The sequence below is a fragment of the Alternaria viburni genome, assembly GCF_023758015.1.
Source record: "Alternaria viburni strain BMP 2772 chromosome Unknown scaffold_27, whole genome shotgun sequence".
Lineage (NCBI taxonomy): Eukaryota > Fungi > Ascomycota > Dothideomycetes > Pleosporales > Pleosporaceae > Alternaria > Alternaria viburni.
The window spans coordinates 131,088-155,403 of record NW_026055796.1 but is presented as its reverse complement, the minus strand read 5'-3'; the positions used below and the strand labels follow the sequence as shown (position 1 = coordinate 155,403).

Here is a 24,316-nt window from a genome sequence, read left to right as displayed (position 1 = left end):
TTGTCTTGTTTTTTTGTAAATGTTCTTTGGAATTGGTTGTTTTTGTAGTTTTGTATGGCAAAGAGCTTCACGTAGCCTAGGAATGATGAGTTATGATCTTGATTCTGCACCCAGAAAAATCTGCGTTGAAGCATACGTTACGTTGAGGACCACCTAGTTGATGGAGTTTAATACAGTGTATGCGGCAAACCTACTGCAACGCTGTCGTCGCTTGGTGGTGCCTGGTGTATACTTGACCTTGGATCCTAAGCATTCGGCGATATATACCACGATGAATGCGATAACCCAACGTGTATATTTGTATTCATTGGTACTGCCAGGAGTATACATCGACTTGGGTACTGTCTAGTTCTCCAAGTTCAACACAATGTATGCGGCAATCCCAACTAGCTACTGCCGTTGATCGGGGCTGCCAGAAGTATACTTGACCTTAGATACCATGCATTCGCCGATATATAACACTATGTATGCGGCAACTTGACGTTGATATTAGCGTCTGCCAGTGCTGCAGGGAGCATACATTGTCCTAGACACCCTCTATTTGTTGACTTTCAATACTATGTATGCGGTAGTCCGATGTGGATACTGCCGTTAATCAGGGCTGCCAGAAGTATACATTGCTCTGGAAACCGCTCAATTGTTGAGAGTGAAGAGGACGTATGCTGCAACCCAACGGCTATGCCTTTCTCCATTGGTACTGCCAGATGTATACATCAGCTTCGATACTGCGTACTTGTCCATGTTTGATACCGTGTATGCGGTAACATGATTTGGGTTCTAGCATGCACTGATGTTGTTCGCAAGAATTGTATAGGGGAAGGCGTGTATCACTTCGTAGATTTAAGCATGCATCACCCTGGATACCTTCTATTTGCCAATATGTAGTACTGTGTAAGCAGCATCGCTGCACGTATTCTGGCATCGACTAATGCCACTGACATGAAACGTATGAAGAAGCCGCATTGCTACCCTCCAGGTTGAGATATACATTGTCCTGGAGCCTTTCCACTTGTTGAGCTTTATTGCCATGTATGCAGCAACACTGCATGGATTTCGCCATCTATCAGTGCCACTTGCAAGATCTATTGAAGAAGCCCAGCATGTGTTATTCATGTTGAAGCATACATGATCTTCATTGCCGTTCACTTCTCGAAAACAAACACCGTGTATGCACCAACGCCGCCTGAGCCCTGTCATCCTCTGAGCGTACCCCATGGACCAGAACCTACCGTGAAGGACAGACGTTGAGCATCTTATCCAACTTGCATCACAGATCATCCTGTATACGGCTGGAGTATATGTGGATTGATAGGTACATTTCATAAAGACTCGTCTTCACATAGGTATCAAAGCCCCGTCCAAATCCACCCCTAATCCCACTTCATAACCGCCTCCTCAACAATCGGCCTGATAACCTTCCTACCCGCACTACTCTTGTGCGTCCACACCATCTGCCTAGGCGCCAACTGGTCCGCACGGTGCCACGGCTGGAAATCAATTCCCTCCTCGTTGTTCTCCAACGCCTCCTTGACGGTCTTGAAGAGCGAGTCGGCTTGGTCCTGGTCGATACGGACGTCGTCGCGCACGGTGAGGACGACTTCGCGGATCTTCTCCTTCTCGCCGTCTTTGTAGTGCTTCTTGTACTTGTTGAGCGTGATGGAGATGTCGACGCCGGCTTCGGCGGTCCAAGCGGCGTGCACGGCGAACCAGTCTGGGATGTGTTAGTTGAGCTGTAGTTCAAGAGTAGATTGGGAATGGAGTCGAGACTTACCAAAGAGTTCCGCAAAGTCCGTCTTCAGAATCTGCTCATCCATGGAGTACGGAATCGAGGCGAAGCCAATGCTCACGGTAGGAGTGCGCGGGGAGGGGGTATCAATGATGTCGCCCTTCCAGTCTCGGCGCAACAAGTCGCGCAGGCCAAGGTTGTCAATGTCCTTTTGTGCCTTGCTGAGCTCGTCGTCGAGGTCCTCCATGACGTCTTCGAGGCTGTCCTTCTTCCAGTTGCTGCGTGCGAGGACGCGCTTGGAGACTTCGATGTCGGTCTTGGTCGTCTTCTTGCCTGACAAGCCGCCAGAGTCGATGGCAATGGCGCTGAGGACTAGCTCGAGCAGTTCGTGCGGCATGTGGTATTCTTCGTCTAATTTCTCGAGCTCATCGAGCATCTGGCGGGTGACGAGCGTAGTGCAGCTTGCTGCTACTTCGAAGACACGGGGTTCGGCGTCAGGAGCAGTGCCGCGGTCTTTGTGGTGGTCGAAGATGCTGAGGATCTTTGCCTCGTTCCACTTTCGTAGAGGGCTGCCATGGTCGACTAGGACGATGCCCTTGAGCTTCTTGCCCAGAGTCTCGGGGTCCTCAGGCAGTTCGTCTAACGTCAACAAGTCCTCATGGCCAGGCGTCATCTGCGAATTGTCGAGGGCCAGCCTGTTCTCCGGTCGCAGATCAAGCGCATGCGACGGTGTCTGGAGGAGTGCGATGGCCTTGATAGGCTTGTCGGTGTGTTCGGTGGAGTGTTCAAGATGGTACGCCCAAGTGAGCGCCGCCGTCATGGAGTCCATATCACCGCCCTCATTGCCCATTACCATGGTCCACTCATCCTCCCTACCGGCCTGCCAGTCTACCAAGAACTCCTTCTTTGTGGCACGGCTCCATTCGCTGAAGTGGCCTACACCAAGTGGTTTGGCGAGATGGTTCGTCGACGCGTCGAGTATAGCTTGTTGCGGCGCGCTGCGCTGCGGCATGGCAGCGACGCGGCAGGCTGCCAGAAAGGCTGGAACAAGGGCGCGTGCCGCTTTCATTTTGGAGAGATGAATGCGATAAGGTTGCTATGGGTATAACTTATTGTGGATGTCGGAAGGCATCATGGCTCAGGTACGGATGCGCAGCTGGGATCCACAGCTACGTCAACGCTGGCCTAGGCGCGACCAGCTGGGCCGTGTTTCAGCCCTGTGGCTGTGAGTCCAGACGCTGCTCCCCCAAACCGGCCTGCAAGCGACATTTGACATTTGTTGAGTTCGACCAGGGTGGCATAACAGTAATGCATGTCTCCAAAGCCCACTGTTTCTGCGCACAACTGGCAGAGTCTGCGCAATGCGACTAATTGCTTCTTGGTGGCTCCCTTGCAGAGACTGTGGCTGCAGCGACAGCGACGTGCAGGGCTCATATGATCAAGCATTGGGCGTCAGCCATGCTTAGTCCATCCTTCTCATGCAGGCGTCAGCAACCCCAGATATGTCTGCAGTTGAAGAAACATGAGGTATGACGTCAGAGCTGATTGCTGGAGGGATGGCATGCAGCCACTCGGATCCTCAACGAAGCCGCCCTAGCCGAAGCACTACCACGCGGCTGGTTGACAACCCGCGCGTGCAAGGAAAGCTTGACTGTGTTTTCCAAGACCCCTCTCACGCTCCTATTCCTCAAACCCGTTATTATCGCCGTGCCAACGCGCCGCTTTCCTATCACGGCGCGCTTCTAACCCTGTTCTCACGAGGGATTGCGGAGACACGCTGCTGACTGAACAATGAACTAATTGCGTCGGTCGCGGCCGGATCGCTCGCTGCACGCTTAGCAAGACACTACTTGACCCCAACGCCGCACTCTCGCCCAAACTGCTTCCTTTCCTGGGGCTCTCTCGTCGCAACCGCTGCAGTTATGGATCAAGGCCCACACGAGCAGGGACGACCGTTGGCGTCGTCGTCAACTTCGACCACCACTACCTCTGGCCCCTACACTACCACCACCACGACATCCACCGCACCCGGACAGGGAACGAGCGTGCACCATTTTGGGCCCCAGTCGACCACTACCACACACCCTGCCGTCACCACAACGACCCACATGCCAGCCGCACAACCCTCTCAACCACACGCGCCTACCTCAAATCCTATCCAGCGCCTGCGCAGTTCGTCGATTCGCATAAGAAGACCGTCACATCAGCCGAGCGTAAACACTCCCCAACCCACACCTGACCCAGCGCCAGTACCGGGATCCGACAGCACATGGCAAGCCGGCCGAAGACGAAGTAGTTCTGAACCGCGCCCACCTCCAGCGGCCATGGTCGCCGACGATAGCCTAAGGCGTCAATTAACGGGCCCCCATCTGCAGCCTCTATATGAAGATGGCACGGCGACAGCAAACCCTGCTATCGGTAATGGTCCGCCGACCGCCAACAATGCACGAAGAGGGATGACTCGTCAGTCCTCCGCTTTCCACATGCGGCGGCATCAGAAGGACCCAAACCAGAACATGATGGGCAACAATGTTGTCGATGTGCTTGATGTCATCGGTACGTGACCCCAGAGTATGCTACATTGGGGTATCAGCTAACAAAGTCTAGACCCCGAGATATCTGCCCTCACTACACTGAATAACGTTCAGAACTCGCTGTTCTTGCCCAATCTACCCTGGCTCTACAACCGCCAGCCCACATACGATCTTGGGCAGACTACATCAGACTCCTCGGACGAAGAGATGGGCACAGCTAGAGGGGCCAGACGCGAGGAAGATCAACTCCCTGAGATGACACAACAAGGCGAAGTAGAACAAGCCGCACGCGGAGGCCGTGGAGAGTTGCGGAGAAACAACACTATCGACTCAAATCTTTCGACTCTTGAAGAGGGTGCGGGTCATCACTACGCCGTACTCCCACACGGTGCCTCATTAACAGGATGGACCGACGAGGAGAAGGAGGCTCTGGACGACCACGTACGGCATCTTCTCCACTCTCGACGCGCAAGGTTCAAGCGGACTATGAAGGGCTTCGGACGTTACGTTCGCAACCCACTCGGCTTCCTCGTCACGTTGTACTTCTTCCTTATTACCTTCTGGGGAGCAGCATGGGTACTCTTCCTCATCGGCTGGATTTACGTTGGTGATCGTCAGGCATACTTTGTCGAGATTGCTGATCAGGTCCTTACTGCCCTGTTCTGTGTTGTTGGAATCACCATGTTCCCCTTCCGCATCGTCGACACATACCACATGGCTTTCGTCGCTTACTACGCGCACAAGACCTGGCGGCTACGCAAAGAACGAGGACTACAAGAGTTGAAAGACCACAACGAACTACCGACCATGCCGCGATCCAACGCTTGGGAAACAGGCGAAGCAGAACAGGAAGGCGTCGAGGCCCCCGTTCTCACCGCCGAAGAGCAGAAGAAACTCGAGCACCACCAAGGCAAGCTGGAGAAGTCACATACCTTCTACCGACCTCACGAGACATACACCCACCACGCCTTTTCCATCCGCCTCCTCATCACCATCATCGTCCTTCTCGACTTCCACTCCATGTTCCAATGCGCACTGGGAGGTACCACATGGGGTATCTACTACAAAGACCGCCCCAAGGAAGTCACCGCCATCATCCTAAGTTGCAGTCTAACATGCAACATCACCGCGGGCATCATCATCGGCCGCGGCGACAAGCGTAGTCGCAAGAAGCTCGTAGTAGAACAAATCCTCCGTCAAGAAATGACCGAAGAGGCGCTCAAGAAACTACGAAAAGAACGCGGTATCAAGGCCAAGGGCCTCATGACGAAGAAGCAGAAGAAACAGGTGCAAAAGGAAACGATTGGTGAACCCAAGAACCCGTTGGATACTATCCTGCATCGTGGGTAGTGTAATGTTTTTGTCTCTTTCTCCTTTGAAGAGATTGGTTCTATGATGATGGTTAGATTGTATATTTTAATTATACCCTTCCGGCGTCTTGCGATCGCCATTTTTCGCTTCGCATTTAATTCGGCATCTACTAGTTAATGTCATGATGTGAACTGTCCCACCGAGCTTTCCGTGCTGCGATCCTCGCCTTTATATTACTCCAATTAGTCTAGTGACTACAGCATGCGCCTCACACAAACTATGTATATGCATCACATCACCATCCCAAGTCAAGACAACATGACTCTATCTCGGACCTAGATAATGCTCCTAGAAAACACCGTAGCCTGTGGATCAACGTCGATCACCACAAGCAGATAGATATATACCCTAAGACTCTATCTCTCTACCCCCAAACTTACCACCCCACCGTCACCAGCCACACCTGGTCTACGGAAATGGTCTACGGAAAACTCACTTTACCTTTTGCCCTAGCCGTCGCGCACACTGCCACTTCAGGGCTTCGGCATTCCCTACCGACCGCACACTAACATGATTCAGTCTAGTCTCAAACTGTAATTTACCTTGCGGCTACCTGACACATATGCACTCCAGCACTCTTTGCCTATCCTATACAGCTACAAGTCATGTCAAAGTGTTAAGTCATGTCCAAAGAGGTACTCCACATGGACAGAACTGCACTCCACATCCCGAAACCCACGTGCTGCGGCGCAGTTATGAACCTCGTGTCGAACGAAGTGCACTCCACCTGCTCCTTCCATCGAATGCCAACCCCCCGCCAATGTCAAACTCACCGAGAAACCAAGCAACCAAGAGAACTACCACGCCACGCCACTCCACGCCACCACGCGCAAACGTTGCAAGTTACAGAATATCTAGTGTATGAACGTGGCTGTGGAGATGCAGACCTAAACTTTGTGGTAGTTAACAAACAAGCGAAAGCGAAGTTAGTCAAGCGTATGTTGAAGAACAGCACGGCGCGCAAAGATAAAGGGGATGATGGGGATCGGGGAATATTGACGAGATGCGAGTCATTAGTACAGCGGCAAACAGCCTTCCGTCGCCTGTCAGTCAGAACAACAGATCATCGAAACAACGACAGCACCATGAGTGAAACTTAACTGCAATGCGTCAGGCAGCCATGCTTACACGTGTCGGCAAGATCCGGCAAGAGGCGCGCGTGACGACCCGGGAATTTGGAATCTCCAATACACTCCATCAACAACAGTACAAGTGCAGTGAGCGATAACGAGAGAGGGTGTGTGGGTATAGTTCGGTCGCGCAAACCTGCAGCGACGATCCATGTTAAAGAATTTGTGGTAGGTCCCCCGCTAATAGCTGTTAATGCATGTTTGAGAAACATGGTCCTCCTTGGTTGCAGATACATGTCCACGTGTAGAACGATGGCGGGGACGGGGACCAAAGTCCCGGGTTACATGCAGTGATGAAGCCAAATCCGACTGAAAGACTGATTAATCGCTGGAGAATGACCCAAAGTCCAACCGTACGCCTGCTATGGCCGAAGATCCCACTCTTGGAGCCGACATGAGGCACCCGATTCACCGATTTAGTGATTCATGACATATACTTTTTTTCCCGACCTTTCTCCGAGAAGCTTTCCTTGCCCTCTCACTCCAAAGGTGTAAGCCGCTCCATATAACGCCGTCCTACGATCCGGTAGGTGAACAAAGGAAAGACCCTCTAGGGGTGTCGAGTATGCCGATGATGTCGCATAGGATCGTGTCATAATACATTCGATGCTGAAAGGTCGTGAAACAAAGCCGGTAGATAATTGAAACCGTTGTTGGTGGGACAGCTAGTCCTAGGTCCGAACAGAGTCGGCTAAACCGTGTACCCGTCCGTTGGTGTAGAAGTAATAAACAGAAAACGCTGAAGTGAAGCCTCACGATGTAAGGCGTAAAAGAGACCCAGAAATACAGTCCAGTGAAGGTCAAGACTCGAGTGGCTTGAGCAGCCGCGTTGCTCATGCAAGACGACAGTGATGTGAAGAAGGGTTGCTTCAACGGTGAGGGTGCTCGTAGGGCCGCATACCGCCAAACTCGACGCCTTGCATCGGTCCCTGCATAGAGCCTCCATGCGGCGGTGGTCCCCACTGAGCCTGCGATGGTGGTGGCTGTTGCGAGAGCCCTTGCTGTTGCTGTTGCTGTTGCTGCTGCTGTAACGGTGGAAGGACGTTGGTTCCGGACGCAGGAGTTGCGGGTTGTCCTTGTGCGAACTGGCCTGTCATACTTCCGTAGACATGAGAGTTGGATGGATCGACGCGACGGAGAGCGTTCCACACGGCGTTCAATTCTGCTCGGAGGAGCTCGTTCTCCTCCTGGGCCCGACGACAGTATTCTGCATCAGGTCGCAAGCGGCTGATCTCTTCGCGAGCGCTTTGATGTGCGCGGGTCAGGCTGGTGACGTATTCAATAGCTAAAGACACGTCAGTCAAACGTATATAGCGATTCATGAGTGAACTTACCCTTGGTGAGAATCTCCCACTTGGATGACTTGCTGCCTGGGCTGTTGGGAAGGATGCCATTGAGATCGTCGAACAGGTTCTTCATCTCACTACGACGCTTCCTCTCTGCCATCTTGTGGCTGACGCGAAGCTCAGGGGTCCTGCTATAACTTCCACTCCCAGGCGCAAGCGGGTTGGTGGGATCAACATTCTGCAGGCTAGTCACGCTGCGATGTTGCATGGAGTGATGATGAGTGCTAGGGATGTCTGAACTAGTCAGTACGTCTGATGAAGGATGAGAGTAGGGAGGCGTGCCATCATTCAGTCGTTGTTGACCGGGTGGTAGCTTGGAGTCTGTGGTGAAGATGCTGCTGTTGACCGACGTCGCGAAGCTGCCTTGACGCGAAGGGGCGTTGGATCGGTCTACGCTAGACTCGCCGCTGCTAGACGTCCTCTTCTCTTCGTGGTCGTAATCATCTGCGGGAAACGCCCAAGCAAAACCCTTAGTTGGAGCCGCCGCCATGGGGTCCGGCATACCAGACACGCTCCTGGGGTTGGGATTAATGACCGGAGCGCGTCGAGGGGGATGGTTGGCACGCGGAGCAGCACGATTAGGTGACAGAGGAGAAGTGCCGTTAGGGCGCGAATCAGGATTTGTGATGCCGCGTTGCTGCTGGAGGTTCGAGACAAGCGAGACTCGGGACGCATTTTGGCTCTCGTATGGTGACTGCGGGTGAATGGATAGATGACCCATGGTAGCGTTCATCCGACTGTCTACGCTGCTGCGTCGAGAGTCGAAATGAGAGCCGGCATCGATACTGAGCCGGCTGTCGAACCCTTGGTTGAGCGGAGGTAGAACACCATGCTACTGCTATGTTAGACGAGTTTATAGGCGATCATAAAATGCGTACCTGAGACGACTGGGAGAGGCCAGATGGATACCTCGCCGATGACGGCGTCTCGGGTATCGAACTTCTTGATGGGGAATCATCGGAAGGGTTGAGTAGTGTTTGCACGTGTAGTCCCAAGGACTGGGACATAGTTGATGAATCTACAAAGCGTGTCAACAACGTGCAGATGATAGGTATCGTGAGAACTCACGTTTGCTTTGGGCAAGAGACCAATTGCCTGAGTCGCGAACCTCGCGTGCTTCTGAGTGCTGCCTGGGCTGTGCCGGGGTCGGCTCAGCCGTAGGTAGACGGTTGGTGAGTGAGGACAGTGGCGGCAGAGATTGCTGGCCCTGAGTGATGTTGTTTTGCATGTTGTTCTGCGACATGTTTCCGTGCGGCGTCGTGCGCTGAGAAACAGAGTTCATGGATATGGAGGCGGCGCACGAGGTACCTTATAAAATAGTCGTGCGTGCCCGCCGTTAGTGGTAGCGAGAGGGCTTTGGGCTCGTGATGATGTCCACACTCGAACGGGTGAGATAGTGGAGCCAGTGAGGCGCGGAATAATGACGTTTGCCAGAGCAAGTGGTTTTGGTCACTTTCGGCAATCGTAGATGGGCCAGGTGGGAAAGATGGAGAAGTAAGAGTAAAAGAGGGCCGAGTCCCGGGAAGGAAAGCTTGGGTAAGGGTAGTGGCCGGGGCGTGGAGTGGAAGAGGGATGCAGGGCGTGGTAAGGGTAACGGGCAGCGAGGCCGCACGGGATATGGTTCGTTCCTCCCTGAAAGTAAAGATGGCAGTTGGGTTGAAGTGGGGCACGACGAATGGAGCGCCAAGACCGTCCCAACTCTAATGGCAAGCGCAAGGTAACGATCCACGCCGATTACCGCGAGAAGGGCAGGAGCGATGGCCGTGTCTTGCAGGAGTGGCAGCTGCGAGGGTGCCCGGCGTCAATGACTTCTTTTGGCGGTACGAGTCGGGACAAAAGCAAACACGGTTCCTGGCAAAAACTCCACGAGAGCTGGAGATGCGGCTGCCGTGCTCTCCCTAGTCGGCGGATGCTGCAGCAGGGACAATACAAAGGTGCCTTTGCCCAGGCCAGATGGGACACGGCGTCCAGAGGGCGGGATCTGGAATTGACACGATGGAGGCGCCCTAAAAGACGAGTGCACGACGTGGGCGTCGAGCGAGGCGTCGTGGTGAGAATTGGCCAGCTGGGGCGGCTCTGGGGCGCGGTGGGTCGAGATGGTACCAGTTGACACGGCGACGAGGACAAAGTCGAGAGGCTCTGGTTTGCGCGCGTGGGGAAGGAGAGCAGCAGTCAGCAGACTACCGGGTCGAGTACATGTCCTGGGGCGGAGGGCAGCAAGGAGCACAACAAAGCAGCGGGCAGCCGGCGGTCTAGCCGTAGGGACGTCGTACGACGTTGGGAAGGGACCTCTGGAAAGTGGAGGAGGTGCGGCGCAACAGAAAGCTAGAGGCGACGGTTGAGTCTTGACGAGTCGCAAGGGCAGCCAGGGAGCCAGCCAATTAATGGATATGGTGGTGCCCAGAGGTGAGCCGGCCGCACGTGGGAAATCGTTCAATCGAGGCCTCGTGTATCTTAAGCTGCCCGTCTAGCGGCGGCTAGCTGCACTTAATATGGGCTCCCTGCCTCCGCGCGCGAACTGGTGCACTTGTCATATGGCGGTGCCCATGACAGCAATTCCCTCTGCCACGACCGACCCGCGAGGGGCCACTCCGCCCGGCTGTGGCAGCCAGAGGTTCGTTCCGCTCCAGCGTGCAGAGCAGACGCATGCGCAGGCACGGCATCCTGAGCCCCGCGAGCAGCAGACACGGGCGGCGAGCATGGCAGGGCCTTGTAGTTTGTCGTCACTTTAGCCAAACCCGTGTTGCTATCCCGCCGCCCGCTGTACCGCCACGAGGTCACTAGCCCTCCACGCCTGCTACCCAACCGGCCAAAGCGCCGAGCAAAAGCAAATTCTGCGACGCTGTCCTCCTGCGCCGATCCCTCATGGCCGCCTGCAGCGCGCGCATCCTTCTGTAGCCTGCATTCGCTGCCGGCATGCAGTAGTCGCCTTAGCCCGTGCCCATGCCAAACAACATGGCCATACTTGGCCGGCTAGCGCTGTGCGAGACCACGGTACAGAACGACTACTGAACATATCCACACTTCGCGTCTCCGGGGCCACCGACACTGCCCCCATCGTCGCTTTGTTCCGATGGATGCACTGATGCACTGAGCTTCACAAGTCTGCAGGGCACGGCGCTCCCGAACCCTGCTTCCCGCATGGCAATCATCCCGCTCCATTAACCAGTCCTCCTGGCCCGACTTCTGCCAGAACTCCCGCCGCCCACAGCCTCTTTTGCCCTGCCAATTATCCTCCGCGGTCACACAGGCGCTGTGCCTCCTCTGTACCCTTGGTAATAAATCCACCCCTTGCTCCTGTCCACTTTTACTCCATCGCTCTTTGGTCGACATGGCAGATCGTCTGTGACCGTTACGTTCATCCCTACTTCTGCTTCTTGGAACCTGCAATGCACATGATGCTGAACCCTTGGAACCCGCATCCATCGACCAGGTTACACGGGACACCATGTGAGCATCGACGTCGCTGCTATCTCGGACGACCAGCCTCTGTACAGCAATCTTCCATCGATTATTGTTGAACTGTGAGTTCCATGTTCTTTGTAGCCGCCATTGGAAGCCCTGAACCATATCAGCGATTCAACTCGTCACAGTAATAACCAACATCATTCATGGCTCTACGATCACCCACCACGACCGCGGTGTTGTCTCAGACAAAGGATCACATCGGCGTATTCATCGGGGCACACGATCGGCTAACCTACTTGGAATGTGTCTGCCTAGAACGACTATGACCATTGAACTGGACTGCAGACGGCAACTGCTGCCGAAACATGTCCATCTTTACGCATCCTTTGGATCAGTATCACGTAGTCGGTCCAAGCCGGTCAAGCTACTCTACACCACATGGCGGTATCGCCGCCTCCTCGTACTGTACTCGGTCTGGCGGTGCTACCACACGCAGACCCGCCGACCAGGTTCACAACGTAACGGTCTTGTGTCAGGTGCCAGTGCATGTTTGGTCCTCCAGTGCTTTGATTGAGCAACGGTGGCTGAGGAGCCAACTCCGGATCTCGCATGAATCCACGGTCAAGCCAACCGTAATTCAAGTTTGCAGAACTTACCATTCACCACGTTCAGGGCCGTCGGCTTGTGAGCTCAACAACATGGGTGTTCGTCTGCTTCCATGGTTCAACTCTGCATCGAAAGATCTGGAAGGCTTAGTTATGGTCACAGCATTGTTAGACTGTAAGAGATATAAGGCTTACATGCTGTTGTGTCTGCAGCTTGTATGGCACGCTTTTGGGGCAGTGCCCGGGTGATGGTTTCCATGTTGCTGTGAACGTGGACCATACCAGGAACGAACGGTTTCTTGTGCTCTCAAAGAACATACATGATTCAGGTTTTGTGTCTGTCAATGTCGTTGTTCGATCCAAGCCACCGATGGACATGCATCATCGAACGCGCGTGCCTCTACGTTGCACAGGCGCGACACGTTATCAGCACGCCAGCTACCTCCAAAAGCAGGCTTGAAGGACAGATGTTGTACTCGGACGCGTCAACCTGCCAGCAGTTGGTATCCGTTGCTAAGTGGAACTGTTGGGGCGCGGACCGTAACACAATGCAGGACTACCCCAGGTGGGTCGTTACGCGCTCAAAGTCTATCGGCAGACAAGACCAGTCGGTAAGGCTCCCGTGCCTCCCTTGCAGTACATCATTAGACGGACATTGCAGTGACATGCTCCGATGAACTGAGGCTTGGTGACATTCCGGCTGCAAGGCCCCTGAAGCTCGGCAGCACAGCAGCGGTCGCGTACCTGAAGGCAATATAGTTGTAATTGCCGGATCCGAACGGCGCTGCAACGGTTACTCGTAGATTGCAGTTACACTGAAAGCTCATCTCGGTCATGACTACCGGAGCAGTATGGTTGTTGAACGGAGGTTTACCTCGAAGTAGTGCAACTACCAGCGCAAGCATTTCGCCTCGGTACCAACCGAAGCCTAAGATGACTGTACCTCGATCGATTTGGGTGGCATTGGGTAGCAAAAATGCCTCAGGCACGATTACCGTACGATGTTGGCACGAGATGAGTAAACCTCGAAGACTCTACACAGTACCCAAGGTATTTCTACGTGCCTGGCCTCGCGATTTGCTGCCGACCCGACAGTACGGATACGCTACGAAGATGACGGTCATTACAGACAGGAATCGGCCCGTTCATCCATGGGACATGTCAAGCGCCTGCCTGATCAAGGTGCTAGCTGCGCCGCGGCCTCGCCACACGACAGGGATGGGCAAATGCGGGCGGGGATGCGAAGCGACCACCACAATCACGTGAAGATCGTCACGATGCAGATAGCGCTGCGGGGCAAAGCTTGGTTCGCAACACGAAAAGCACGCGTGAATTGAGAGCAGGCACCATGGACGCCACTGCCGTATACGCCGTGTCTGTTGATGCTGAGCATGTTGAACGTGAGGACGTCGTGCCATCGCATGTTTTCCCCTTCCTTAGGCTTCCACGAGAGCTGCGGGATCAAGTACACATCTCTGCCGCCACTCCGTTGGATCTTAGGCTGACGGCAATATAGATATATGACTACACTTTCGCTGCGCAAGAATTCAGCGTTGACCGGGCCATTGAGCGACGTCACCTGAAGTATTTCAAACCCAGCGCTGCTGCCATCCTCCTCATAACCCGCCACCAATACTTCCTCCTCAACCGTCAAGTCGCCCGTGAAGCCCTCGAGATCCTGTTCAAAAATCACACCGTCTACCTCAGCTGCGGACCATTTGTTCTCAAAGCGCTGCTAGAGAAGATCGAAGAACCCAATGGACCCGGTAGACAATGGCTGAAATGGCTAAAGAAGATAGAGCTGGACTGGGAAAACTTGCCCAATTTGCAGCACTACCCACCTGACCGAGAAGAAGGAAGGGACGTGTGGTACTGGGAGCATGACCAAGAGGAAGTTGACGTCGACTACATACGAGGCGCCTACTACAGCGGCCACTACGACGAATACGACCACGAAGGCAGATCCTACGACGACAACATATACGACGCCTCCAACGCGTCGCTATACCCGTCCTTCCGCCAGCCAGCCACCACACAACCCCCCAACGCAAACGACCCCTTCGGCTTCTCAAACCACTACCCCTTCGCCGACCCAACGCTCGATCCCGTCCGCGAAGCCTCTGCCGCAGACATAGCGACGAAACTCGACCTCCTCGTCTCCATGGAAGTCACACCCCTCTTTACATACCTCGCCTCGCCCACGTTCAATCTAAGCAGCATAACACTCCCTCTGCGATTTATATCCCGCGGCTCACACCAAAGCCGCAGCGTCTCCCGACCAGGCTTCGCTTTACCGCTTAAGATACGGTACTGGGTTCAAGTCTGCGTCCACGCCCTCCTCATGCTCACTTCTGCGCATGAAAGCGGTACGTCGTCTTCGACGCCATTACAAGAGGTGCGTGTCAAGTACGCGCCAGTCGATATCTGGGCGTCTATGGAACCAACGGACGACTTGCGCCGTATTGTTGACTTGGGAGTCTGGTTCGATAACCCAGAGGAAGGACAGGAGGTCGAGAGGGAAGGGGAGGGCGAAGCGTTCCGCGCTGTGTGGGAGGGAATGCGAGCGAGGACTTCGTATGAAGAAAGGAAGAGGTTGGGAAGGAGATGGGGGTTGAAGGCTGATATCACGTTTGATCCTTGGGATGGAGATATGGATAAAGGGAGGGTGGGGGATGAAGTTGAGATTGTATTCACGAGGAATGAGGAGACGGATTCTGTGTCTTGAGGGTAGCGAAATCGAAATGAATACGATCTACTCTCTCGACCTGGACGATTGGATAAAGACCAGACGAGTCCGCTACTCAACGGTGGGACGTACGATAGTCAGAATATTCGAGTTGTCGAGATGCTTACATACACTCTGCTCATAACGGCCATTTGATAAGATCAAAGTTTGACGACAACGATTCAGTGAAAAGTCTCTTTATTCTTACATGCCTTGTCTGATATCAAAGGTGTGGTCACTATGCTACAGCATAAGCCCCCATAGCCAGTCGTCCACGCCAATTTCCATCCAACCTACTGCCATGCCAAATGCCTTTTACAAGCAAAACGACATTTGTAAGGGAACAGACAGAAGCGGCGGAATGAGAAGATGACAAGAATACACAAGCCAACAACGACCTGATACACAAACGAGGCCTTGAATCACCAGTCCCGTATGCCTCATCCTCAAAACCTCAACAGCCGCTCATCAGCGGGTACTGTAAACGACAATCGTGGGTTATGCGGTTGAGACGCCGCCTAAAAGTCCCAGAACGACTTGTCCGCATTCTTCCTACCACCCATGCCGTCGCCCTCCGTCTTGATACCCGCGCCATTGTTGTTCTCCTTCTTAACAGGGCTCTCTTCAAACAGAGACCACGCAGCCTCAGTGCCCTTGCGCCCGCCCATACCATTACCCGCGATGTTTATGCCGCGGTTCTCTGGTGAGTCAGCGTGCGTGCCCCAGTGTGTCTTCATGGAGTTGCGCGTCTGCGTCTTGGACTGCGTTACATCGTTCAAGGCGCGCCTTGCGTCGCTGTTGTCGCCGCTGGTCTCGTCGGTTTTGTCGGTGACGTGGTCTTCGTAGAGGCCTTGGCCTTTGTTGCTGCGTCCGCCCTTAGTGGGTGCGGCTTTGCGCTGGCCTTCGGGTGTGCCTTCGTCGACGAAGTCGAAGTGGGCGTCTTGGTCGGGGCGCGCCTTGTGCACGATGGGGCGGCGTACGGGGGAGGTGTCCTGTGGTGGGTATATGTTAGCAGCAGTTCGTCTGTGTAGCAAGAGACAGAGATGTAGCAACCTCCGCCTCTGGCTGATAGTGTTCACCAACCTCATCGTCGCTCCAGCCAAAGTGACGAACGGCATTAGGAAGCGTCTTGGGCTTTGACTTGTTCGGCGTGGCGAAGTCGTCAAAGTCCCAGTGGGCGTCGTTCCTGTTGCGGTTCTGGTCGTGCTTGGATGGTCGCGCAGTGTCTCGTACCTTGGGTGTCTCCTCGCCTTCGCCAAACGTGAAGTGGTCGTACTTCTTGGAGCTGGTCTTGATGCTCATCGGGGCGACTGGGTGCTCGTCTTCTTCCTCTTCAAACAATCGGTTGGCCTTGAAGTTCTTTCCGCTGCCTGCTTTGGCTGGGATGCGCTGGGGCGAAGGAGACGGTGAGTCGCCCCCTGCGCCAGCGAACAGCTCAGAGTACTCGCGTGGAGGCGGCTTCGCAGACTGCGCGCGGGGCGCGGCCGGCCCAGAGCTGCGCGACTCCCGCTCCTCAGTGTCAACCTCGCGAGGCGCAAACAGGGCGAGCGATGCGTGCGGGTCGTTCATGGCATTGTTCGTTGATCCCCTCGAACGGGAGCTGATGGAGACTTCATCTGCGCCTCGTGAAGCTGAGGTTGAGGGCCGCGACGATGCGCTCGACTCGGTCTGTGCAGCTGCCGCGTTCGATGTGATGAGGCGGATCTGTTCGCTGCTGTCGCGGATGGGCCAGTTGCGAGAGCGCGCACCAATGACGTCGATCTGCTTGAGCAGAGAGCCCTGGTCCCAGTACTGGCGGATTTGTGTAATCTTGCCCGACTTGTCAAAGTGGACCATGTGCACCTGTCAGTGTCAGTAAACGCGTGGAGAAGGCGTGCACCCCGTCCAAGACGAAACCGAACAGGTCTGCAGACTACATTTGGGGAGAGTATGCAAAGTAGAAGAGTGAGCGTCAATGTAGGCTTCAGATGCTCGGTTTCCTTTTTGAGCGAGGTGGGAGGACGTGGATTGAGTCAGGCACATACCATAGGGAACGTCACAGTTCGGTCGGTGACGAAATTGTCATCGAGACCTGGCAGGTATGCGCCGCCGCCGTTCACGAACTCGATGGTCGTCTCAACGTCGATACTCAGGCCATTGCCGCCCTCAATCGCGTTGAGCACTTTCTCCTTGGTCTTCTTCAGGAGCTTCTCCTGAACAGACAGGTGCTTGATGATGGCGGTCGCGTCGTTGATGCTGGTCGTGGTGGTGACATAGTGGAGCGAGGCATTGTCCGCCAGCGCACCCGAAGAGGGCGTCGCCAGGAACCTGGTGTATGTGTCGCGGAGCGTCATGACGCCTTGTATATAATAGCTGTTTAGCTAATGGCTGTTGTGCGTATGTATACCGGGGCGAGTGTGGTGGCGGGTCAAGTGGGGTGTGATGGCTGTGGTGATACAAATGTTGTGAGTAAACAATCGCGGCCGGACGCGCGTAAGATTATGTACCCAAAAGCGGTGGGGAAGGTGAAAGGGGAACCACAACATTGAGCGCAGCAGGCTCCCATATGGACCGCAAGAGCCCCCGGTCTCTCCATCGCAAGGTGTTGTTTATGCAGGGGTCCCGCGACGCCCCACCTCGATCAGCCACCAGAAGGGATAGCCGGACTGCGGAGATCAACGCGGAGAACAATGTCATGCAGCCTGCAGCTAACGGCTTCGCGGTGGGGATCTCGTTTGTTGTCGCACACCATCTTTTTCGATTTTCCTACTTTCGCAGCCATTGAATCATATAGATTGAAAAGCGGAAGTTCACCCTTGTTTGCTTATTCGTACCGCAATTACCGGCGTGTTTCAGGTCTGCTCTGGTGTGCCGTCCGTTATAGGACGCCTAGGAAATGGCTTCTCTTCATCCAGTCTCTCGCTGTTGCGCACGTTGGCGACAAAAAATTCACATCTATACCATTGTATGCGGTGCTGGCCTTCAATAGCCAGGAGCACCTGAGATAAGGAAGGACCCGAACAAGTGTACTGCAGTCTACATTGACAGGAAAACGAACGCTGGCTGAATTCCAAGGAAATGTACAGTTTAAGTTATTTTCTACTTCTCTTGCCCTCTTCAGAAGGTGCGTATTCCATTCTTCCTGTTAGTGGAGTGAGAGTTAACGTTTCGATCTCCTCGCCACTATCCACATGATGTTATTGGGCTTGCCATTTCTTTTTGTATGATCCACTCTACTGTTCTTTTCTTCTGCGTTATCAAAAGAGCAAGGATTGCTAAATGCCTGGCTGGAAAATGCAGGTAAAGTATACGGGTACGCAACTTGTCGTTGGAACGCTGATACATGACTGCCGAGGCAGCGTGCAATTGAGCGTGTATCCACTAAGTGAGAGTCTGAGGATTGCGATCTTTCTCATTTGATGAGGAGTACCTTTGCGTATGTAGTTGATGTATTGCGGGAGTCATGAGTGGCTCGTCTCGTTCTGCGTCATCGCAGTACCATAGATGGGATAGAAGGGAACCAGAATATCAAATCGCACACACTGCAGTGAGTTAACGGTTGACAAATATATAACGCGCACATTAGCGTCTTCTCTTTCTCTATACAACTCAGCCTGACATTCCTTGCCGACTCCTTTCCTCACCGGCCCCGACATCCAACTCAGAAGACTGAGGACATACTGACCTACGCTCAACCCCCTACAACTTAACATGGCCTCAACTGAGATGGACTATTTCTACATCGGCAGGTGTTATCGCGATCTAAACGACATAGGTGATCTTGTAAGGGAAAAAGAAGAAAAGCGCCTTCGCGAAGAACGGAACATAGATCAGGCGTTAGATACGTTTGAAATGTACGACGACGCTCTGGCGATATTGCATATCAACGACGACACATACAGCTACACGTCAGCGTCACCTTCGCTCCAGCTTCTTGGCCTGACGGACGATGACAATGCACTCCAGTCCTTCTTTCGGCTGTTGCGATTGCACAAGTCAATCGAACAAGAAACTGCACCAAGGCCGGAAATACGGCTGCTAGAGGACGGCATGCTGAACGCTACACCACAATCAGAAGAGGCTAAGACGATATACCAACTCAATACCCAGTCCTCCAGGCTCCTAGCATTGACGGGCGAGATCCGCAATCAGATATTTGCCGAAGCCATGCGTGGCTTCAGCATCTTCATCAAATCGAGGCGTGTGGATTATGGAGAGTACACCAAGCAGGAATTGTCGCGGATCACGAACCGCATCCGACTGCTCAATCCTTCATGCGGTACAGCTCTCCACGAGACACATTTGGAGGTAGGGCCCAAGCATTCCCTAGATGTAGCCTCCTGGGAACGTTCAAAGGTCAGGATTACACGCACCAACCTACCAGGCGGTCCAAAAGAGAGCAGTCCTTTTGTCGCGCTTCAGTCGACATGTCGCCAGATATATACCGAAACCGCGCTAGTCCCATTTTCTAGCATCAATCGCTTCTGGTACTACAACGACTTCGCTCTCAGCGCGCTGAAAAACCGCATCACATCAGCTCAAACTGGAGCCATCGCCAAGCTCTTCTTTTACCTGAATGCTATGGAATATACAAGCAGGCCGAACGACATTGGAGACTTCGACTTGAAGCGTGTTCAGAATCTGAGTACGTTGACGGGGTTGAAGTACATTCACGTCGCTGTTGTGATAGAGGACGGCGATTTAATGTCTCCCGAGTCCTCGTTCCATACGACCCGTCCGTCGGAGATTGCGGCGCTCAAGCGGATAGAGGCTGGCTTGGGTCCTAGACTTCTGGAATTCGCACCCAAGGATGTTGAGTTGGCGTTTGAGCTTCATCGTCTGGAGTAGCAGGATATGGTCAGGCGCACGCTAGCTTTTGTGTGACTGATGTGGAAAATACTAGTTGCCGAGACGTTCGGCTGCGGGTATTTTCAGTGTCGTTTGCGTCGTCGCTATTACAAGAGTCGTGAGTGGCTCCTTCTTCGTTGGTACTCGCAATATCTAATTTACAGGGTTTGGCTGGGAGATTTTTTGTAGTTTTGGTAGAATATCCTCGTTACCTACTCAACGATTCAAATTCGAGACTGGGTGAATCCCCAGTGAATGAGCGAGCGGTCGACTTACGGCCTAGCGCAACAGACTCTCAGTTCTTCTTTCCGGCAGCGCTGGCCGTCCTACCCAGTGATTCCATGCTCGGAATGCAACTCCCCAATTCCATTTCTCTTAGCACCGACATATCGACCACGATGGCGGACGCGACGCGCGCAGCCGATGAGCACTCGGCAGCTCTGTCGTCGCATGAAGAGAACACAAATATAACTACGCGCAACGCTATCGAGTCCCCTCTTCTGCAACTTCCAGCCGAGATGCGAAATGAGATCTACAAGTGAATAGACCTTCTCTCGCATCACTCAGAGAAATTACGAACATACACTAACCTTCTCATCTGTGCTAGATACGTGTTGAGCGGCCAGGTTCACGAGATCCTATTGCGACCCCTCCTACTGGAAAGTACCCTTGGTCTACTACTCGTCTGCAAGCAAATCTCCGAAGAAGCTGCCATGCTACAGTACCCTTACTGCGTCTTTGCATTCGACCACGAGCTCGCCATGCGATACTTCCTCTTACGATGCTCCCCCGCCCAACTTAAACTCATACGTACCATTCAGCTCAAACCACGTAGGTGTGGTTTGCTGAAGCGGTCCTTCTGGAACTTTGGGAACAATGGAGGGTCAATACGGTTGGAGAAACTGGAAGGCTTGCAGACGGTGGTTATCGAGAAAGCGAGGGTTCCTTCACTGATGAGTGCTGTGGGCGAGCAACAGGATATTGGGATGCTGGCGGAGACGATGAAGCGTATGAAACCGGGTGTTACCGTCATAATCGAAGAATAGGCTAGGTTGGGCACACGAGAAATGTTCGCGGTTATACAACAATGTTATCAAGCTGGAGGTATACACTACCTCAAGAAGGTATTTGTTTGTTCAGACTCAGTTGCATGTACGTAGTAAGATACAACACATATCTAGCCACTCTTGATGGTGCCATAAGTCGGATGACATCAGAAAATGCATGCGAACTACATAGTTGGCTCTGAGTTCATAACAAACTTGTACTAGCGTCCCAGCGCCGAGATGCGCAAACACACATCCTCATTTCTGTTACCGCTTTCGGCCCCAGCTCCACTTCCAAGTTTAGGTCCAAGCTCTCTCACTCACTTAGCAACTACCTAGATCACAACACCACCCAATTCCTGCCACACAACTGAGTTCTAACCCCACAACGCTAGACACGCCTGAGGCTGCTCACGAGATGGCGCAAGATACCGAAGCCGACGATGCTCGGGCTCGAATGTACGTATTATGAGTGCAAAACCAATTGCGACGACAATAAGAGCTGACCTTGAGACAGCACAGCAGCAAACCAACACAATTCTCCTCTTCTCCGTTTACCTGCCGAACTTCGAAATCTGATTTACGATTACGCGCTGGGCCGCTTTACACTCTTTTTCACGGCAAAACTACAATGGAGCAACAAGGAGAGAGGATATCTTAACGAGCCACGCTTAGTTCGACCTCTACACTTCTCCTTCACACTGTTGCATACATGTACCCAAATCTACGCAGAAACCGCAAAACTCCCATACAGCCTCCATCTCTTCTACTTCACTTATTTCACCACAGCGAAGACCTTGCTTGGGAGCATGTTCACATGGCAGGTAAAAGCCATCAAATACCTGGGACTATGTTGCGACATCTTCTCAACCTCATCAGGGAAAGATCGAGATATGTTTTCGCTTCTCAGACAGTGCGAGGGCTTATCAGGGCTCAACGTACTGTACTACAGCGGACCAGCTAATTACTATGGGAAGAGATGGACTGATATCGGCGAGGCTCATTTGGTGAAGACGGTGAGACTGCTACGGGAAACGATGCCTAGTCTCAAGGTTTGGTTGGTGAACGACAAGGGAGTACCGAACAGTATCACAGAGTACTGAGTCGCTGGGATGAGCAGTAGGAATCAAAAGAAAGGTAGAAGGCAGAGTGATTTCACGACATTACACAGGCGATTTCCCATGCACTAAGTGTAGATAAGGACTAAGAATGCCTGAGATGTGCCTTAAGAGGTTTCATTTTAGCAAATCTCCTGGCATTAAGGATGAGTCAAAATTCACCTGCAAGCAGATTTAGAAGTGTTCTAACCCCCACTCCACCTTAATTAACATTTGTGTTTTGTTAAATACTACATTCTTATCGAGACAAAGCACTACTAATTTAGCAAGATCTCGCAGTGCACGGTCGTGCATACACCCTGCCGCTTTCCACAGCTATTTCAAGCATTGTCTCCACCTCCACACACCCTCTCACTTTCCTGTCTACAAGGCTACACCACAATACCGCTCCACCCACACACTGTACAGCGCCAAACACCCAGGCCCGTCGCAACAACTCAATAATGGCGCAGGAAATATCAGCGAACCGACGCAACTCCCGCCTTCTCCGCCTTCCCGCCGAGCTACGAAACCAGATCTACAAATACGTATTGGGCGGACATAGACTCTTATTGGCGACAACACAGCCACGCCTCTGTTCAGATAAGCCCATCCCACGCTTCGCGCTACTAAAAGTGTGCGCACAAATCCACGCCGAGGCCGCCCTTCTCCCATACCGCCTCAACATCTTCCACTTCTCGACAGACGCCAGCAGCACCAATACTTTCCTGAGCACTATGAGTACATCACAGCTTGGAGCCCTTGAGATACTGGTCATTCACACCAAAGACGTCTGCAGAAATCCAGATCACACGTCACCTCATCTGATTCGATGCAAAAGTCTGAAGGAGATCAGGATACGCTACAATACAAATTCCTTTGTGTCGAGGAACTCCGACTTGTCTCGTGTGGGTTATTTTGCGAAACTACTGCGGGAAACGATCCCTGATGTCAAGATTACGACGTGGGACGGTGACATGGGAAACAAATATACGGGACATTACTGAGACGGTTGGCAGTTGACATATATGGTCGGACAAACAGTGGGATTCGGGATGCTGTCACAAATGACAGGATAGCTTTCGAGCATCGACTCATCGAGATCGAGGAAAACAATCGAAGGTGCAGATTTCACGAATCGTGTTCTAGTAAAGTTACTTGATGATGAGGATCAGCCAAAGTCAACTTTCATGCAGAATTAGAAGGATCGTTACCTGTCCCTCCTTCCCGAGGTCTTGTCAAAAATATCTATCTTCACTACCTATATACATACGTATCAAGGTATAGCACTACTAATGTAATAAGCTATCGTAGTGCACGGCTTTGCAAACGCTCTCTTTCACTTCTTCGAATGTCTTAGCATCGCCTGCACTTCAAAACCCTGTTGCGCTCTCACGATATTTGTGACTTCTTCCATTCACGAGAGAACAGTAATTGCAGCACCCGTCAACTCAACTCACTCAACTGCAAATGTCTAAATCCATATCGACAGCGCAAACAACGGCGCTGATAACATCCGCAAATCAACAGAACTCTCCTCTTCTCCGCCTACCGGGCGAACTTCGAAATCAGATTTGGGTGCACGCGCTGGGCGGCCAGAGAATCAGGTTGAGTTTACGCGGCGACAAAGTACTAGTACTATATCGCGACAAATTTGCACTGGCATTCGGGCTATTGAAAGTATGCACCCAGATCACCGCCGAGGCTGGGATGCTGCTTTACAGCCTCAGCGTGTTCGACCTTGTATCGACGACCATGATCAACGACCTCGTTACTAGCATGACTAAATCGTCCATCGAAGCTATCAAAACGCTGGAAATCCCACTCTGCTTCATCGACACTCATTATCCCCGCGTTGCATCCTCACTCGCAAAGTTCAAGGGCTTGGAGCAAATTAGGTTGAAACACAGCTGTTCAGACAATCATTTAAGAGTTCCCCGATATCAGGACGGGCTGCGGGTTTTGGCGGAGGGTCTACGAAAGGATGTACCGGGTGTCAAAATTTCGACATATAAGTTTATACCTAAGGAACCGGATTGGGCGGTGAGAGTAGCATTGATGAGACACTCCGGATTGAGCAGTGAGAAGAGCTTTACTGAGATACTCCGGACTGAGCGTCAAGAAGAGGCCGAAGAGCAAGAAGCAATTGTCTTTTAAAGACACGCAACGGGCAGTCTTATGAGCACTGAGAAAGGAAAGGGAGCATGGGCGCCTTGAAATGAGATGGTGTGCAGATGTTCATTCCAGCAAAGCATACTGAGATCGATGATCAGCCACAAGCTCATCTTTCTATAAGATAAGACAAAATTAAAGACTTCAAAGGTTCTCTTCTGTTCTACCTTCGCCAAGTCAAGCAATGCGCTCGTTATCTATGACCAACTAGATCTGGGACGCTGTCTTCTCCTTCACTTGCCTGACTACCTTTTTGAGCGAGCACGTGCACCTCCAAGCTTTGTCGCACTTTCCCACTTCTACGACGACGACGCTACCGCCACAACCAC

General features: G+C 52.8%; 7 protein-coding genes across 7 annotated transcripts; 4 read left to right on the top strand and 3 right to left on the bottom strand.

Annotated features, from left to right (window-relative positions):
• Positions 1 to 1,370: 1,370 nt before the first annotated feature.
• J4E79_009830 (uncharacterized protein) lies at positions 1,371 to 2,738 on the bottom strand (the record flags this gene model as incomplete). Its single annotated transcript, XM_049358671.1, has 2 exons — positions 1,371 to 1,711; positions 1,772 to 2,738. The coding sequence occupies 2 exons, from the start codon at positions 2,736 to 2,738 to the stop codon at positions 1,371 to 1,373; spliced, it is 1,308 nt and encodes a 435-aa protein (XP_049206774.1).
• A 1,096-nt stretch (positions 2,739 to 3,834) lies between these two features.
• J4E79_009829 (uncharacterized protein) lies at positions 3,835 to 5,610 on the top strand (the record flags this gene model as incomplete). The annotated part of the gene is made up of 2 exons (XM_049358670.1): positions 3,835 to 4,282; positions 4,334 to 5,610. The coding sequence occupies 2 exons, from the start codon at positions 3,835 to 3,837 to the stop codon at positions 5,608 to 5,610; spliced, it is 1,725 nt and encodes a 574-aa protein (XP_049206773.1).
• A 2,020-nt stretch (positions 5,611 to 7,630) lies between these two features.
• Positions 7,631 to 9,350, bottom strand: J4E79_009828 (uncharacterized protein; the record flags this gene model as incomplete). Its single annotated transcript, XM_049358669.1, has 4 exons — positions 7,631 to 8,046; positions 8,096 to 8,939; positions 8,986 to 9,125; positions 9,176 to 9,350. The coding sequence occupies 4 exons, from the start codon at positions 9,348 to 9,350 to the stop codon at positions 7,631 to 7,633; spliced, it is 1,575 nt and encodes a 524-aa protein (XP_049206772.1).
• Positions 9,351 to 13,468: 4,118 nt separating this feature from the next.
• On the top strand, positions 13,469 to 14,845 carry J4E79_009827 (uncharacterized protein; the record flags this gene model as incomplete). The annotated part of the gene is made up of 2 exons (XM_049358668.1): positions 13,469 to 13,585; positions 13,637 to 14,845. 2 exons carry the CDS (start codon positions 13,469 to 13,471, stop codon positions 14,843 to 14,845), a joined length of 1,326 nt encoding a protein of 441 aa, XP_049206771.1.
• Positions 14,846 to 15,363: 518 nt separating this feature from the next.
• On the bottom strand, positions 15,364 to 17,178 carry J4E79_009826 (uncharacterized protein; the record flags this gene model as incomplete). The annotated part of the gene is made up of 3 exons (XM_049358667.1): positions 15,364 to 15,837; positions 15,899 to 16,687; positions 16,870 to 17,178. The coding sequence occupies 3 exons, from the start codon at positions 17,176 to 17,178 to the stop codon at positions 15,364 to 15,366; spliced, it is 1,572 nt and encodes a 523-aa protein (XP_049206770.1).
• Positions 17,179 to 18,535: 1,357 nt separating this feature from the next.
• Positions 18,536 to 19,672, top strand: J4E79_009825 (uncharacterized protein; the record flags this gene model as incomplete). The annotated part of the gene is made up of 1 exon (XM_049358666.1): positions 18,536 to 19,672. One exon carries the CDS (start codon positions 18,536 to 18,538, stop codon positions 19,670 to 19,672), a length of 1,137 nt encoding a protein of 378 aa, XP_049206769.1.
• Positions 19,673 to 20,070: 398 nt separating this feature from the next.
• On the top strand, positions 20,071 to 20,718 carry J4E79_009824 (uncharacterized protein; the record flags this gene model as incomplete). The annotated part of the gene is made up of 2 exons (XM_049358665.1): positions 20,071 to 20,210; positions 20,280 to 20,718. The coding sequence occupies 2 exons, from the start codon at positions 20,071 to 20,073 to the stop codon at positions 20,716 to 20,718; spliced, it is 579 nt and encodes a 192-aa protein (XP_049206768.1).
• Positions 20,719 to 24,316: the final 3,598 nt, after the last annotated feature.